At 33.6% G+C, this 19,570-nt stretch overlaps 1 protein-coding gene across 1 annotated transcript in view; it reads left to right on the forward strand.

Moving 5' to 3' along the window:
• Positions 1 to 16,265, forward strand: part of PCDH11X (protocadherin 11 X-linked) — a gene marked incomplete at both ends in the record, with an annotated part of 397,981 nt that extends 381,716 nt beyond the window's left edge. Inside the window, one exon of the mRNA XM_079541943.1 lies at positions 15,874 to 16,265. Within this exon, the coding sequence (XP_079398069.1) occupies positions 15,874 to 16,265 (392 nt within the window). The remainder of the gene's footprint in view (positions 1 to 15,873) is intronic.
• Between the last annotated feature and the right edge of the window lie 3,305 nt (positions 16,266 to 19,570).

Consider the following 19,570-nt stretch of genomic DNA (forward strand, 5'->3'; position numbering starts at 1 on the left):
GATGTATTTGCTGCTAGCTTTTTGGTTTTATTGTTTTCCCTTCCCTAGGGAAATTAAGTTCCTCAAGTCCTGAAGTTGCATAATTACTCATACTATGACAAGACAAGAAACAGAAAAGTGGCTCCGATTCATAGAGAATTAGAGTATAAGTCTATAAAGTGATAGATAAATGGAGTAACAACTCTGTAGGGAAATGTCCATGTCCAGTATACAGCAGCTTCTAGCACAGGTGAGGGAAAATTCCCCCTTTGCTACAGCAGAGAGTAAGAACAGTAGCTAGGTGAAACAGCACTGGCTAGTGTATTGACTGAAATATTGTGATTAATCAAATGTATCCAGGCCTTAAAATAAATTTGCACAAGTCATATTCCATATGCATGATAGTATCACAATGCTTTCGAATTCTACTATATTATGGACTGGAAATGGCAAAAAAAAAAAAAAAAAAAAAAAAAACACGCCCAAAACAACATTGGGAATAAGCAATTTATTAGCACCTAAGATATGCTATAAATGCTGTTATATCCAGCTGTTCTATGTATCTACATATAAACCGTGTTTAGAAAATATTGTATAAAACTTAGAGCAGTAGATTACTCAATACTAATTACCATTATATGTGATAATTACAACAAAACAATTTTCTAAAAAATATTGGTACATTATGCAGCATTACCGTGAAGACTTTTGCTTCATGGATCTATTGATTAACAATTTGTGACCCTCAAGTATCAGTAATGTTTCTGTACAGCTTTGAAAGTCACTGTCAGTGTCACTCCTGTCCTTGTGTGATGGTGCCTGTCTGTGTGTCACAGGCTCTGTGGTATGCAAATGGACAGCAGAGCCTTAATGATTACTTCTGCCTCAAGGCAGTACAGAAGGTGAGAGAAAGGACCAGTGAGTGAGTGCAAAAATAAAAGAGAATCCATGTCAGGAACCTACATTTTTTGGCAGTAGGGCCTGCGTTGTATTTTTTGTTTGTTTGTTTTCTCCTTGAGACTTTAATATCCTTTTCTGCAGAGGTTCTGCAGAACAGTTTCATCTCCCAGCATTCATAAAGCCCAGTTGGTGGGAGGCTTTTACCCAGCCATGATAAATTATTCTCTGTCAGAATCCAAATCTTCCTTTTCAAGTCAGACCATTTTTCATGAATTTATTCTGTTAACATGAGCTTGAGTAGAAGCAATAGATGATAATGAGTTAACTTTGAGCATATTAATAACATCTCTAGGAGACTAAAGATGAATTAAGGAATAAATAGTTGAAGAGATTCAATAACAGTCTAGTGAACACTTGGTCAGCAATTGACTGGTAGCTTTTCATTTAGGTCTTTTTGTATTCTATGGTTAATTAAAAACACAGAAAGATTTCAAAGCAACCATTTGGAATACAGACATGAAGTTCTCTTGCCAGCCATACTTGCTGTAGAAAAGATGATTGTCATATTATTCTACTGAAGCCTAAGTAACATTAGCTCCTGAAATTCAGGTTTGAACCCTTTTAAAAAGAAATCTGTGTGCCAAACATGCTGAGAGCTTTTGACATACATCTGCCAGAGCAGCACTTACCCTAGACTTAAAAAATCCTTTCTGTAAAGCTTATGAAAAAAAGAAAGAAACATAAAGCATGTGCTTTTTTGTATCTGCTTCTATAAACTACATTTAAGGGCAGTATATGGACTGCCATTTCTAACAAGAATTGTTCTGATGTTATTTTATTTAACGCATGTCTGCTACATCCCAGATTTACAAACTAAACTTCTAAAAGTGCTAAATGCTACCTTTTAGTGACTTCATACAAATTGAGCACTTCTAACCCTTGTTTCTATGGGATCCTCTTCCAAATTCAATAGAGAAATGGCTAATTAAATCTCAGGTATTAAGGAAAGTGGAAAGTTCCTTGACAAATCAGAATGCTGACTTTTAAATTCATTTTTAAATATATATTACATTTTTATTAGCATAGACTTATATCAAATCTTATCAAATAGGAGTGAAAATCACTTTAGTAAAGAAAGCCATGGTGTATTAAATGTATATAAATAAAATTACTGACTGATCTTAGGACATCTTGTTATTAAAAAGAGCTGAGTGAAAACTTAACACCTACACTCTGAAATTCAAAGCTCCACAAATAGATCTCCAGAATCCTCAATTTAGACAGCTTGTGGTGATAAGAGAAAGATACTTGTATAACTAAGTTCAAGAAAGCATAATTTAGAGATTAATCAGCATTGTGCTCCAATTATAAAACAGTTGTTTTTTTTTTAAATAATGACATTTTTTCCTGACGAATTGGATACCTGACTTTATACTCCTACACTTGGTGTGCTCAAAAGTATTTCTAAAAAAAACAAACAAAATCAACAGCAAGTAAAAAAAACCAACACTTTCCTCCAACAGTTAAAGTAATCCTTGTGGATGTCCTGACAGCTATCGAAATGGGCTGAAAAAAATCCTGTCAGCAGATGCTTATTCACATTTCCAAGGATGATATTGCTCACTCTAAATTCTTCCAAATAATCATAGCTATAATTGTTCTCTAAAACTGTCTTTTTTAACATTATGAGTAATCTCTTACTTTAAAAAATTGTGTTAAACACAGATATGACCTAGATTATTCCCATCACACGTCAGTTGTCCAGCTGTTGAGAAAATTACCTGATTCAGAAATACAAACTACTCACATATCACCCTTGTTAAAATTAGATATTTTTATATTTTAATCATAAAATGCTTTGGAGAAGTGAGAAGAATGTTAAAGAAAATCTGAAAGCCACTGCGGGAATTTGTTCAATGGAAGCTAAATGAGAATTAAAACTCAGCAGTGTATTTTCTGAGAGTTTTTTTCAACAAAGAAAAAGATAAAATAATGCACATTCCTGTCGTACCAACAGAAGTCCTCAATGTGCCAAAAATTTCTTAACAGTTGGAAAAGGCTTATGTGAAGTGATATGAGAAACTTAAAACCAAACAGCTCCTCTTCATTGGAGTAACTGGTCACAACTGATTACCTAAAGAGAGAACTTTGAGAAGTATTACCGCAGCAGAATCATGCCAAAATTTCTGAAGGTGCTAGCAGTGCCAAAAAAATCCCAGTTAGGAAATAGGAAACATCACAGTCAGTAAGTGGTTCTGTATTCATCAGATGGAAACTCTGGTCAAGTATCCCTTCATTTCTTTCAAATGTTTATTCTGAATGAGGCTCTGAGCTACTGTATAGAGATTGCTCCGAATCGCTCAGAGCCACTCTCACTTCTATGCCTGACTGGAGTACAATGAGTTTGGATTATGCTGTTTTAAATTATCACCCATTTGAAGTAATTTTCTTTATAAAACAAGATTAAAATGACTGTAATTCAAAACATTTTACCTCAAATTGATGTGAAAATTGTAGTGTTAATATTATTTCCATTTTTCAATTTGACAAAACATTTCACTCCATGTATAAGCTTTTCTGTGTTGTCACTATCTTGAGTGAAAATATGCATTTTACTCCGTGCATTTTACTCCTTCCTGATGTGCGTTATTTTTTAACACTACTTATTTAACTTTCTTAAAGAATGTCTTTATATAGCCTATTGTGGTACCTAGGGAAAATACAAACAGATTTAGGAGGTTTGCTTACCTCCTTTTTGCCCCTCACAATAACAGTTTATAACTTCATACTGTTAAAATTTGTTCGCTGTTTTTTCCAGATGCCTGATGGTCAGATAAGTGCTGATCATAAAGCAAAAAAGAATTTGTAGTTCTTCCTAGAGGAGCTGAAACTCAGGTTGTAGTGATTTTTATTTACATGAAACTTCCTATCAATTGTTTTTATAATAATATCACAGTAAAAGTTTCTTGTGTTTTTCTTCAAGGTTGCACATCTGAACAAATTATTTAGGGGAAGAATAGCCTCATCTCTTTCTCGGAATTTTAGTTCACAGACAGGCAGTCCCATCTGTGATTGTTTTTAAAATACATGAATTCTGAGTTACTGACATGAGTTTCCTATGAATAATGGCATTTGTATCATCTAATAGAGAATGCTTCACACAGAGTTCTTGTAGTGAAGTTCAGAGCAATACTGAAAAACTGCAAAACTGAGCAACTTGCAAAGGTCCTTGGCTGAATTAATACCAGTAGAAACTATAACTAAAGATACTGGCTTAAAGAATTCAAATGTACAAATGTACTTAAATATAAGTCAAGCTGTATTCAACCATAAGTGAAATAGAATGCCAATCATTATCACTTAAAGTAACAGTAATACATATGTCAGTTGTCAAACCCTCAGATCTTGGAGAGAGCTGCTTTTGTGACTAAATCTGCAAAGGATAATTCATTCCTTACTAGGGGGTATGATTTCATGAGCAGAAAGCTCTAACTAGTACATATGTATAGGATAGATTTAAAGTGATTATGGAAATGTCACCGCAGGACAATGCATTATTAGTAGCCCCTCATATGTTGTATGCTGTTCCCTTATGTTTGCTGATAATTAAAAGCAGATTGGGATGTCATGGTAAGAATGAGTGCAAAATGTCCCTTTTATCATTTGCAATAAATATGAAATAGTGTTCTTTCTGTATCCTTCAGTGATTGTTCTATTTGTGTAGGTGACAAATGACATCTTTCTCCTTGTAATGTGCCTGCAGGGTTAAATGACTTTATTATTATTAATGAGTCATTGCTCCAGCTGCCCAGAAAGAGGGAGAACAGAAGACATAAGAGATTTAGACCTAAGTAATTACAAGTGTAATTATTACCTTTCAAATTTCATTTTTACAGCAATCACAAAGTTGTTAATCAAACATGGCCCTTTCACATTTTTTGGGAGTCTCTATCGAAGGGATGAGTAGCTACATGGTTCCACAGAGGGCAATCTGTGGCAGATTGACAAAGTGGTAGTGACAGAAAACTGCTGTGAAAAATTGGTTAGAAAATGCTGTCTAGCTATCAAGGAGCCTGCAATTCAGAGGGTTTTCCAAGAAACAAACCCACCTGGGCTTCAGCCATATGGAGGAGAGTGTCGTCTAGGGGAGGACAGAAGCTGCAGGAGGGGAATCCTTTTGTCCTGTGGAGAGATGAAATGTCAGAGTTTTACATCTCTTGTCTGTCTTTGCACAAGGTTGTACATTGTGAGTAAGGAGTTTAATAAGCACAAGAGATCTGACAAGCTACTGGTCAGTACAGGGGAATGAAAGGGTGTGACTTACTGACTCTGCTGTAGTTATTTTTAAAATATTTCTAAAATAATTATTCATAAAAACTTGAAAATCCTCCAAAACAGAATTTGGTGGAGCATAAAGCTTGTCCTTCTGTAGTAATGGTAAGGGAGTCATAGGAAATTTAGAAAATGGAAATGAATGTGGATTGTGCTAAGGCCGTGTTGCAGGTGCAGTTAACTGGAAGTAATGCTGTTTTTCAGAATCATAAGCTGAACATGACATTGTGAAATGAAAAATCTGAGGAAAAGCTTTGGTGAAATTAGAACATTTCCTTTCAATAATGTCCTTACTGCATAATGTTGGACTAGCAGATATTCTCATATTTGAAAAATCCACATGGAAATAAGGAGGAAAAATGGAAACTATTAGTTCCTATACTTTGTACCCCAAAATTTCATTTGAATCAATGTTGTCACAGAACAGGTGAACTTGAAAAAACAACTTTGATGGAAAACTGCTTTGCCAGAAAAGCTTCAGCCAGCTTTACTTGCATACTGAACTCAAGTAGATAGTTTTAATACTGTTGATCAATCAAATGCAGTATCTAATAACACTCAAATAAGCACTGTTACATAGGTATTTACATTTGAACATCGTGAAAATATCTAGAAATATTCACAGTCTGAGTAATATTCAAAATAAAAACAAAACCTTGTTATGGTTTGTTTTGCTTTCTAATAAAGGAAATGTTTTGTTTTCTTGAAATGCAATTGGGCTCACAGCATAAAAGCAGAGAATATTTGAAGAATGTTGTAAGGGCTTTTGTTTGCTGCTCTACTGGTCTTTGACTTCAAATTTCTGTTTGTTTATGCCTGATGAAAGCAAAATTTTTTAGAACACATTTTTATTACCTGTCTCTTAGGATGGCACAAGAAAAACCCACTTACTGATTTACTTAGCATCTGTTTTTTTATGAATTCCTTTTGAAAATAAAGATTTCGTTAATACGTCTGAACTATGAACAATTGCAAACAATTGTTCAGTTACTTTGTATAACTGCTTAGAATTCTATCTAGATTACTTTTACTGTAAATTCAATACTATTAAAAATAATAGATCTTTGAACTTTCTGAAAACAGAGCCCCAGTTTGGTAAATGCATTAAGAAACTTATTAAAGTGAATTAAGAGTGTAAATACTGAAAACTGAAGCAGAAATGTAGTTATTTTATCCCACACCAATCCCTTGATGCTGCATGTGAGTTATCTCAAATATACCTGAAGAGGAACTTCTTGTCCTCTTCATCATCCTACACTATGCTGAGGATGACTTGCTGGCCTGATCTCCTTAATTCATGAGTGTTAGAATTCATTATTAGAGTAGTATGAGTATACACTAATATTTTGATGGAGGTCATTTATCAAGAATAAATGCTACTGACCCTATTCTACCTAGAAATTCTATTCCCTTATCTCTTTGAAGTTCATCTATTTTCCTGTCTCCGAGGATAGATCTTTGTTCTCTAGCCAGAGAACCACAAAAGGTAATTGATTTTTTTGATTGCAGTGTTCACAGCCTAAGCTTAAAGAATGTATTTTCTGCTGTTTCCATAGTAAATGAGTTTATGTAGATTTAGTGATTCTTAGTTCTCTCTATGAATCTTCATGCTTTAAGTATTTAGTGATTTGTAAAAACAAAAAAACTTAAAACAACACAAAAGCACTGACCTATTTCTCTGTACCCTTGCTTGTCTCTCTCACACTTCTCTTTGTCCCCCACCCCCCTGGCCTTAAAAAACTGAGCATGGTGTAATCTTCCCTGTATACTTGAAGTCCAGGTATCGTAAACAATAATTGTCTTCTTTTCTGAATCTTAAATAGATATGTATGTGTGTGTTTGTGAATGAATGCAAGAATGGAAGTATGAATGAAAAAGGGAGAAATCTCTTTGGAAAGGCTGGAAGAAGAGAAAAAACAGATGTTACGAATTATCAGCAGAAATGACTGCTAAATAAATTTCATTTTCAAATTACGAGCTTAAAAAACTGCGTTTTGAGGAGTGCTGTACAAACAAAACCTCAAGCTCTTCGTATGACATTAACATAGGGGTTTTTTTCCCCTGTTTTTTGAAGAGAAAATATAGCAATGCACATATTTCCTTTGTATAATACTCTCTCTTTTTCCATTCAGTGCCTCTCAAAATAATGTTGATACACTACCAAATCCCACAGCAAACCCACATGGAAAAGCTTCTTATTGAATTAAATGAGAGAACATATCATGTTGAACTGACTCTTGATTAAATAAATAAATGAACTTAAGCAAAACACATCTGTTTAATTGGTAAGGGCTCTTCATGTGCATTCCTAATGAGGCATTTGGATAAGTATTTGATCACAAAAAAGGAGACATAAATGCTACTTCAGAGTGTCTACTATTACCCAGTATTGGTTAAATGAATTTTCTGTCAATCAGCCCCTCTTCTGTTTTAACGTGTTCTTACTTTTTCTAAGGTAACAAACATGTCTGTGGTTCTAATAAAGAGAAAATAAATATGCAGGTATTTTTATTCCAGATTTTATCTTTTTAATTGTTTTATTTTAGAACTTTTTTCTAATATTATTTGGCATAGATAGTTAAATGTTAGATGTAACTTCTTAGTGGAAATATCCAAAGGGGGTTAATTGTCAAAAAAGCATCAGGAAACAAGAGACAATTTGTATAACATTAAGGGGTGACTTCCACTTTAACTAATTTTTACAACACATTTGCAATCTAATCTCTTGAAGTTGATAAGAGGTATACTAATCCTCGTAGAACTTCTGCATCACATATTTCAAGTAATGTTTAAGGATATTTAAGAAAGCATTAAACTAGTTTTATATATGAATACACATATTTTTGGGCAGTAAGGCCTTAGAAACATCATCATATTAAAGAGTACTTAGTGAAATAAGTATTGTATCTATTGCTTCAGACTCTCCACAAACACTTGAGGATATACTAGCATTACTATGCCTTCCATTTTGTGATCACTCTGAAAAATGGCTTTGATGAGAGAAGCAGAGAATGATATAAGGTTTTCACTGCACTCAATCCTGCTGGGATTGCTGGAGTGAGTGAGCCACTGCGTGTCACTTAGTTGTTGGCTGAGGTCAGCCCACCACATTAAGATAAAAACAATACTTAGGAGACAGTTATTCCAAGATGATAATTGCTGGGTATCTACAACTTTAAATAGACTCTTCTTTTCCTTCCCGCAAACAATAATTTTATCTGTAGAGGCTTAAAATGAAGTTTGACACATCAAGAGGAAGAAAAATTTGCTGTTACAAATGTCTTTCAGAAAACTGGTACTGGAAGTGTTTTCTCTTCCAGGGGCCAGCTGTAAAATCACTGCTGAAACTCTTTTTCATCCAGCATATTTTTGCGGGAAATTGGGTTTACTGCAGAAATTTTACATCAGTAGAAAAGCTTGATATATACCACTGAAGATGTATGTGTGGGGGAAGAGGTACAGATTTCACTCTTTGTCTCCAGGTCGAAGGTTATTGCTGCAGGAAAAAACATTCTTCACTGTGTAGTTTCACCTTATCTAATTGATTCAAATTTAAATTTATATTCTGTGTTAAATAATGAACTCTGTATTAATAATTAAAAAGCTTCAGCACAAATGTAAAGCAGTTAATTAAATATTAAATAAAGAACATTGTATTACTCACTGTTTTAATCAATAGACTAGATTTTAGGCTATTCATTTTAGATGTTCATTATACTTTACAAGTTATGGTTAAAATTCTCATTGATAACTCAATATAAGAAACATATGTCTTTTGCAAATTAGAATATTTGTTTTGCTGTAAACAAGGCCCATACATTAAAGATCAATAATACAGTTGGGCTGCTGAAAGAAGAGAGGTCAATACCATGCACTCTGCAATATTCTCACATGCATGTTCATTAGCATTGAGCAAAAGAGGTTGCAGGTGTTTGAGGAGCTCAGTTTTTTTTCAGAAGCTTATTTTTTTCAGTGAAATATCTTTCTGTGGAAAACAGCAATTACTGAAAACCAAACTTCTTATGAGATTGTTGCTTTTAAACAGTTTCTTGGTTTTGATTAATACAAGATTGGAATTCCAGTCAGAATAACAATGAGAAGCTTAATGAAAGAGTAATGTGCTTCGTTTTTGTTTTTTTTTTCTTCTAAGGCTATTATTTGTGAAGGAAAGATTCACTTCACTTCACAAGTGTAGTTAATTATACAGGAATTACCATATGTTCTCTCTTTTTGCCCTGATTCATCCTCCCTTCTCTGTCTTCTTCTTCACCAGCTTTCCCTATCCATCTTTAATAATGTTTGTTAGACTAGTTGAAGCCAGATGCAAAATATCCACATTTCACACCAGTGGGATTTTATAATAAAAAGCTTCACTCAGGACAGCTTTTAGGATTAAATTCAAATTAAAAACATGGATGTTAGGATGTGTAACTGTGATGACTGGAATGGAAGAATATTCTAGCAATTCTATTGAGCACAAGATGGCCACACAGAGATATGTTATTTCCAGCATGCCTCTTGATTGCATATTCAGAATGTCTGGAGAATCAGCCTTCCACAGAGTGTAATTTAACATGGGATATGAGAGAGGCAAGCCCTGCATGGAAGGCTGAAGAGTAAAGGCAGTGGTGTGTCCTACTTGTTCTTTGGATAAAAAGGTTGAAAGGCTAAAACTTCAGTAATTTATTTAGGTTTTTGAGTCCAAGATATATATGGGAAATAAAATATTCATAGGAAGCTTCTCCTAAAGGGGTTCTATTATAAAAGCTAAAAAAGATGTATTATAGCAGCAGTTATTTAGGGTTTCTACATTCAAGCTTCTTCCTCTTGAACTTATTAAAACAGCCCAGTTTATACTAACAAACTATTCTGCCCTTCCTTTCTTATTGTTAATGTCATTTTAGTTCTCTTCACATAGCAGAGACTGCTAAATGATGTTGCCCAAGTGGCAGCTTTTGGTCACCAGGGTGATTCTGGGCTATTATTTCCCTATATTATGCTTGAATTCTTGCTTAGACTGAGTACCACTTTTAGTACATACACATGGGCAAAAGAAGGAGGGGTAGAAGGGAAGGGGGAGAGTGCAGCAGGGAACACAACCCATTCCTTAGGAGCCATTGGCTGAGAATAGCAGTATAAGATTGTCATCTTCATCACTCTGGTGAGTTCCTGCTGAGCAGAGAGCACTGAAAGTGCAATGGGAGCTGTTTAATATGAAACGCTTCAGTAAATGAGAGGTACTTCTGGATGCTGACAGAATAGCATTGGCACTGCAAGCCATGTATTCATATATGTGCTGTGTTGTGAAAATATGAAAAATAGCTCAGCAATGGCATAATTATGGGCAATTTGCTTAATTGCTTGCTAATTGTTGCTTGCTTTATTATGAAACAAGAGTGCTTTAAATGCAACACTGGATGGTTTGCATCCAAAATGTATCATATTCAATACAGGCTTTTCATTAAGACTTCAGCATTAAATTCCAGCACTCTATCTATATTCCATTTTTAATTTTTTTTTTGAAATTGTTTTTGAAATTTTTAAGTATAATTTATAAGCTCCTAAACCTGGAATATGAATACTTTGCTAATGAAAATTTACCAATTCCTTTTGATTATTATTACATTTAATGTGGATAAAGATAGGGGCATTTTAAGGATTCTCCAGAAAATCACACTGTTGATTGGTCAGCTTTAAGAATGTGCAGCTCCCTTTTGAAATGTGTTAAGAAATCTTTCAGGGGAGGTGTAAGGCAATAAGGCAATTGTTAAAGTTTGGCCTAAACTTCTGGAAAAACACCATCTACCTTGATCAAGATAGCCTGCTTTGAGCAGTAATTTTGATCAGGTATCTTCAAAAGTCCCTTCCAACCTAAGCCTGCATGATTCCATAATGCAAGTAATGAATTTTGTGATCTTATCTTAGTAGTACACCTCCTGTTTGGTGTGGACATATGGGTATGGGGGTAGAAAAGAAAGTGTGTCTTATATACAGCAATGTACACAGCATTATGAGAATGCTGGTAACACAGTCATATTAACAGCTTGTCTTCCTTTGAGAATTCTATATGAGGAATAGTCTTAAACTTCCAATATTGAGCTGGAAGCTTCAAAGCGTGCAGCATTATTCTATGTATTTTGTAGACTGATAGTGCAAAAAGCATTATAGAATTCTTTAGCTTTATTTCATATGCAAGAAGAATACTCAGCATTTGTATTTTCATCTATACCATACATGGACTTTGTAATCATAGAAAGGTACAACCAAAAACAAACATAAAACTATGAAGTAGTATTTTTTTATAACTGCTTTTACTGAAGGGTAGCTACCTGACTTGAGTTGAAACTCAATGTTTTAAGTGAAAATAATTGTTCTTACTGAAAAGTGTTTTGACCTATAAATGATAAAGACTGCAGAACAATGAAGAAAGCCTTTTAACTATTGTGCTTTTAGATATATTTGACAGTTCTGATCTAAACATTTCATAAGAACTGACATGCATTTTCTTTAAAAAAACGTTCTTGGTTCTGAGGCAGACAGTTTAAATAACAGCTTCATTCCTAAAATAATATGGAGTTCAAACAACACTGGTAAATTCACTTGTGTATGAGTGTGATCTGTTGGATGAATTAAAAATTCTTTCATATTACTTGTATGTCGTAGTTGATGATTCTCTTACATGAGAAGATGTTACTAGACAATTTCAGTACAGAAATTCTCTATTCTGAAAATACTCAGGAATGGCAGAAACCTTCTTTAACTTGATTGTTAGAGGCAGACTCCATAGATTTTTCTTACCAGAATACTTATGGGACTGAAAGAATAATTACCAATTTTACCATTTTTGAATGAGAGAAAGGCTCAAAAGTTTTTCTTTTCACCTACATTTAGCAGTGACTTGCATAAAGTAACTATTACAAACAGTTGCCTGCATAAAAAGACGCAAAGCAAAAAGAAGCTTTAAGAGTAGCATCCAGCAAATTCAGTGGTCAATTTACACAGCATTGGATAAACGGCCTGTTGAGCACTGAACCTGACTCTCACCCAGCAGTGCTTGCATTCCTCTTCATATTGTCCTCTGGGATGCCCTGTGGAGCCAGCCTGACTCCCTCCTTTTAAGTGAGCAGCAAATGGAGGAGGGGGAGCCAGGCTCAGTGTTAGTTACATTGACTCCTTTCTTTCTAAGTTGGTAACAGAATTTTGGAAATCAGCAGCATTGTATTGTAAGTTGGCACCGTTAGCAGTACACTCTACTGCTGATAAAAAGCAGGAATTGTTAAAAGTAACATTTTTATAACTAAAGTATAGTTAAATGGCAATAGACTGCCAGGGCCGGGAAGCAAGTGAGAAAGATTTCAAGTGCTAATGAAGAAGAAGAATGATATCTTAGGAGAATGGAGAATGAATTAGAAGGACTGAAAGAAGCTACATTTCATGACCTAGAAGAACAAGCAAAAAAAAATAATGTCTGGTGAATATTCATGAAGAAAAAAATCCTATGTTTTGTGCTGGTTCATTGAAAAACAGAATTATGCTCCAATGGTCATTTTTACTTCATTTTGCTAAAAAATAATGGTTTTGTTTATTTATTTCTAATTCACGGCAAATAGAAGTTGTTTTGCATCCTGATTGTCCTTGCTAGTAGTTCTTACTGCAACAGATCAGTTGCTGAGATTTTCTAAGATTCCTTTAAATGTAAATAGTGAGGACCTTGCCTGTCTCACAATATATTCATGGTCACACCCTTAGTTAATTTGGTTTCCTACAGCATACCCAATCTCCTAAAAGCTGCCTCAGGGCTGCAGCAATGCTATGGCCTATATGCAGATGTTTTAAATTAAAAACAAAACAAAACTCTTCTATTCATTTTATAAAACATGTTCTTCTTTTGAAGTTACAGTAGAGGTTGATATTTTTTTTTTTTAAGTGCAGTGCATTATAAACAAAACTTGACTGTTACTGTTGGAAAAAAAATGAGTCAGACAGAAAAGTACTTGTATGTCCTAAATACTTTTTTTATTTCCTGTTCTCTTGCAGCACTGCAGAGCTGCTCAGTAGAAAATGGAAGTAACTCTTCAAAATTAATGAGAACTGTATATTTTGCATATACTAATTATAAGCAGTGATGAAAAATAGAATTATTTTGACAATCAAGATTACGTTTTGCAAATACCTACACTGACAGATTATGATTGCTACAAAAAAATGTATCTTCTCAACAGTCTGTAAGTGCAGGATTGTTATATAATTAAACTCAAACCTCAAAGCCAAAATAATTTGTACTCATATCATAGGATTGTGCCCAGAGTTGTACTAACGATTTGATAGCGTCTTTGCGTAATATTTTTGCTAAAACTAAAACTCATGTGCAAATCCTTTATTAAGATAATAAATGAGACTGGCATCCTGAGAACATTGTTGTTCTTTGCACACTAGCATGTTTCAAGTCTGCATGCAGTCTGACAACTCATGACACAAAGTTACTGTCGTACTGATCTGTCCAGATGGTGTTAAGAATGTTTTTTAAGTGATCTTTTATTTCTGTAGTTGCCTTGTCTAAAGCTTAAATGTTATGTTTTTATTGCCAAATGCTGATTTTAATTGTTTAATTTTATTTTTTTATTCGAGCATTAGATAATACTACGAGTATTGTATCTACTTGCCATGTGGAGCTAGTAATACATAAGAATTATTATTTCCAAACAAATAACTGTATTTTTCCATCTTAATTAATTAAAAGAATTTTAGGTGATATCTTGAAATAAAAGGAACACTGAGGGATTGAGTATCAAAGATGTTTTGTTAATAAATGCAAAAATATCAGTTTCTGCATAAGTCAGGGGTTACTCAACTCTTAGTCAAGGATGTATCTGATTTCAGTGAATTGTCTTGATCAGAAGAGAAGGAAACCTGGATAATTAAAGAGCTTTAAGAGCTTGTATATACTCAGATTTATTTTTCTAATAGCGCATAGTAGGACACAAAGAGATTAGACTAATCTAGCAGTAGTAACTTTTTTTGAGTGAACTGTTTTCTCTACTGAATTATTTTCATATTTATATATCCCACTACCCATCAAAACTGGATTAGTATTTCAGCAGGAAGGTGCCAACGCTTTGTCAGGATTACATTCAGACATATGGAGACAAAATGACAGTAGACATGTTGAAATGCTAATACTAGGGCAAAACAACATTTATAAACACTAATTTCCCTAACAGGCAGATGCAATGTACAGTGTCCTTCAGGAGAAATTATCAAGAATATAACATTAATGAAACAGCAAGAACCAACTGACTACTTATAAGTGGTAGACTTTAAAAAAAGATGCATCCTGTATGTTGGACAGCAGCATTATGTATTTTAATGTCTGAAGGAAAAACTAAATCCATTTGTATTTAGATGTAATTTGGAAATATGTACTTATGCTTCGTAGTTTATACAGATTTCAACATTCAAAGTAAAAACAGAACATTAAATTAAAGCAGAAATAAAGCATCTGTTTACAAACAAAGCTCAAAAGATGAGAGGCTCCTACTTAGAACTCATATTGCAATAAGTAATTTGTAACAGCATAATTTCTGTGCTAGTTGCGAGCCAGAACCCATTTCTAAAGATTATCATCTTGAAGCTAGATATTAAAAATACATACATAGCTTTTATCATAAAAAAGAATAGTGTTGAAGTTTTGTGAAAAGACACAGTGAAATATCTGAATGGAGACTTTTCCTCTCTTCTGACATATTTTAACTCTGTTCATAGTAAGATAATATAAAATTATTATTATATATAATATGAAAAACATTTCAAGGGATGATTTTTGGAATTTTGATTACATTAATTTGAATCTATACTACCTGGTAAAACCACAGTCATTTAAATGAAATTGATCAAGATTTTTTATGTACTGAAAATTATGTGTTTCTCAGTTAGTAGTTGGCCTTTGAACACATTATCATTTCTGTAATCCTTTTCAAGAGCACAAACCTTGCATCTACTCAAGAGCTCTGGTTCGATTACTTGTAAACTACAGAGGTTACAGCTTTTCTTGCTATTACCCTTTGATTTTTTCAAGGTTTCCAGTATTGAATGCATCAAGAAATCAATCCTCTTTAAAATAACTGTAATGCTGTCTTTCATTCTTAAAGTTCTTGAGTGCATCTTTGAAACCAATGTACCACCTTTGACTATATCCAAATTAAATTTGTTTTTTTTCCTTAAACAGAGAAAAAAAAAAATATCCAGCATTAACAGCATATTTTTAAAATCTGATTTTAATCTTATTTTTTCATGAATGCAAAAAAGTATTGTATTGCTAGATTATTGTAAAGCTTTTAGCTTTATTACTAAAGGGACGATTTTAGAAAGTAAAAACATCATTATACGTAGACTGTGTAAGGGCTTTAGTTACTTGGGCTGTAGTGGTGTTATCATCTGTTCTTAAAATGCTAATGTTTTTTCTGATGCTTGCCAATGTCACCACTGTGAGCCTCCAAATTGAAAGCATCTGTATGTTCATTTAAGTCGTATTACTGCAGGTATTTTCTTTCCAAAATACATCCTTTGTTTTAGAACTGGGATTGCTTTCTTAACCTTCATTCTCTACGTACATCATTGTTTAAATCTTTTGGTAATTTTTTTTATCTTGTTCTGTCTTCCCAGCTATTGAAGTAAATCTCCAGAAAGCCCTGGCTGAGGCCTCTGAAACCTGCACGCAGGAGTGTCTCATCCTGGGCCATTCTGACAACTGCTGGATGCCACCTTCTTTGACACAGTATCAACAATCCAACACACCTTTGCCATCATTTGGCTTCCAGCAAAGCTGGGGCCGAGGAGCCAGGTCTGACGGACGACACACTCTTGGGAGGCCCCTTCCAAAGGATGACACTGACAAAGGCCAAGGTGGGCCCAGGCCCCAGTTCTACAACACCTGTGAAAGACAGTGCACCAGCGAAGATCCTGTCAAAGTCATCCCTCTGGCAAATTTTGCCATGTCCCACCAGGCAGCAGTGTCTGGGAGTAGCACTACGTTTATCCATGAGCACCAGCTATAAATGCATATCTGACAAATCGGCTATTTCAGGCTTTAAGGTGTTACTGTATATAATCACAGCCTAACACTGTTCTTAGTGCACATACAAATTTGTTAGGCTTGTGAATATTTATGTATATAGAATCCTAAATTTAACTTGAAAAGCTAAATCCTTAGGACTTAGTTAAAGAAAATTCACCCCAATTCTTAGTAAAATATATAAAATAGGGAAGAAAACTCAAAATCCAGAGCCAATCAAAAGAAAACCTTAAAAACCTGCTTATTTTCTAATATGGGTCTATATGGTACAAATATCTGCTAGCAGGTCTTCCTCCCTGTTGAAAGCAATTTCTTAATACAGCTTAGGAAACATTGCAGTAACATAACTTACCAATTTTTTTCTGTCTTCATTGTTATAATTTATAAGGTATTCATAGATTTCACCTTCCATTTGCTTACCAATAGAGATCAAGTGGTCAATTTCTTTTTTGGTTACCTTACACAATATAAAAAGACATACTTTGGAAGGAATGGTGTACATTCCTACCAAAACTTACTTTTCATGTAATTGAGAAGAATGTACTCAAAGACATGACAGCTGCTTTTGATTTTAATTTTCAGTGGTTGAATCTACAGGTATTTATTCTTTGAAAGAATGCAGTAGATGAAATAGAAAGCTCTTACTAGGCTTTTCTGTGTGAAATAGACAACAGGACAGGATGCAATATAGATCTAAAAATATTACAAGATTTTTTTTTATTTTTATTTTTTAAGATTTTCCTTTCTGCAATAATAAAAGCAACAGTATAATGCATATGCTTTTCAGGCTATAAGTCTAATTTTTTTTATTTTTTTATCTTGCAGAGCTTGCTTTGGCTACTGTTCCTGTTAGTTGAAAATTACATGGGCACTGCTGAAATCAGTAGGAAACTGGGGTAGTTTTTTGGCTGATGTCTTATTGTGGCTTTAAGCTACTGGTGTTTAAAATATTATAGTGATGTATATGTTTGTTTTACAGCTATAATCAATCACCTATTGCAAGTGTTCAGTAAAAGGTTAGCGATAATATTAGTTACTTCACCCCAAACTTAGAAGATAAAGGAGTAGTTGTCATTGTAGCTTAGTTTATTATTAGAGAATCACAGACATTTCTCAGCAAAGAAAGAGGAATCCAGGTAATGAGTGCTGGATAACTATAATTACAAACACACTCCAATCATATTATTTGACAAAGTCTCAGTATGATTCTCTGTAAAGATGAGGATTTTTTTTTTAGTGTTTTGTGTACTGGATGGTATAATAGTAGCAGAAATAAAACTAGTAAATTCTATCGTGGTTAAAATGGAGATTCCTTTCTTCAATGAAAAAAAGAAAAAACACCACATTTTCCTTTTAGCATTCTGTTGCTGTTTAGCCATCATCATTTACAGTGTGTACATACCAAGATCTTTTTCCTTAACAAACTGCATAATTTTGTTTAGTTTATTACTACATTAGATGAGACAATTGAAGTTGTGTGGAGGGAAATTTGAAAGTTTATGAATATTTCCCATGGACAGAATTCTATGTAAGCTTCATACTGTAGCCTACGTGTAACATAAAAATGAAATGAAATTTAAAAAAGGAGTGTAAAAATGCTGTAAAAAAGCTGCTTGTAAAATTTACAGAAGTTCAAGTTGTTGAGGGTTTCCAATGAATGCTAAAAGAGCTTCTATTTTGTGCCCAGCAGGTATAAGTAGCTTTATATATTGTTGTCCCCACTGTAAATCTATTCAAATCACATTTACATTTTATGTGCAAAATTAAAAAAAAAAAAAAGAAAAGAAAAAAAAAAGCATCACTTTTAATCTACTGGTAGGGTTTAATTAATAAACATCAGATTATCTGACAATGTACTTCTGGGTTTTTTTGTTTTTTTGTTTTTTTGTTAATGTAATTTTCAATAATGTTTAGAAAAGACGTGGCACACTGCTTTCTGGTTGCATGTAAATCCTGGGAGAAAAAAAAAAACAGTCCTTTGGCTACTGACACACAACGGTTGATACAGCTCATTTTCAGTTCCAGGACAACTAAAAATTTGACAAATTAATTTACACCTAAGATATACAGAGCCATTTGTTGTTTGCTTTGGAGACATCATAGTTAGAAAAATTCAGCAGTCCTTTTCAGAATATACAAAAAAGCTTATCTGTAGTTTACACAGCCTTACCAAACACATTAATTGTGCAAATTTAGAATAAGGCTGGCATATAATACTTCCTATTGTAAGCAGTGGACTTCAGTTTTTATTATACAAGTCTGCTATATTGTGTGTATATAGAATTGGCAGCTGCACTTGAAAACTCATTTTTTTCCTCTCAACAGTCCTTTCTGACAGAATATTGTAATTGAAATTTATTGGCAAAGCAATCCATTCCTACAGTTTTGCTATTTTCACAGGAAAAAATAAAGACACTAGAATTATATTTTTTTCAGAGGCAGAAGAACAAAAGAAAACAAAAAAGTTTAGCAAATTATTTCTAAAAAGAAAACAAACAAAAGAAAAAAAACACCTAAACAAATGAACAAAAAAATAATAAAAACCCCAAGAACAACTGCTTAAGCAAGATGAATTGTAAAGATGAATCTGATAATAGGAAGTGTTAAATGTCATATCCAGGAAATTGTGTTATGGTATTGTAAAATTCTGTCATCAAGATACATAACACTTAATTGTAAATACATACTGTATCAGGAGTTAAATGTTGCTTTCATTTTTGCATATTATATATCTAATATGTAAAATTATGCATTGGAGGCAACATTTTTTTTCTGTGGTCTGTTCAAGTGTCGTGTCAGTATCCAGAGGAATAACGTTACTATAGACTCATTATACATCTTGCCATATATATAAGTAATTTATCTAGTGCATAGGCTGTATATTTTTGTGTAATTTTTTTAGTCACTTAACTTATTTTATCTTACTTGTGTGAATTTGTGAAGAAAACGATCCTATATACAATATGCAGTAAAATGGTAGTTACATGATTAGATTTGTTTCATACAGTGTAACAATAAAGGAAAACCTTTGCCTTCAAAGTAATGTGTCACACAGTCTAGCCTAGATTTTTTTTTCCCAAGCTCAGTACATGCTTGTTACACTTCCAACTACTGCATTGAGAAAATAAGTGGTAGCAGCAGAAAGAAAGACAATTTTTTGATGATGTCAAATAGCCGAGTGTAAAAAAAGGAGATGAATTGAAGTCAAACTGTTCATTGTAAAAATAATTTAAAAAAAATAATAAACAAAAGCCAGTTCTTTGTTTTGCTAAACTGTGCTGTATAACT

Source organism: Tetrao urogallus, assembly GCF_951394365.1.
Source record: "Tetrao urogallus genome assembly, chromosome: 13".
In the NCBI taxonomy this organism is placed as follows: Eukaryota; Metazoa; Chordata; class Aves; order Galliformes; family Phasianidae; genus Tetrao; species Tetrao urogallus.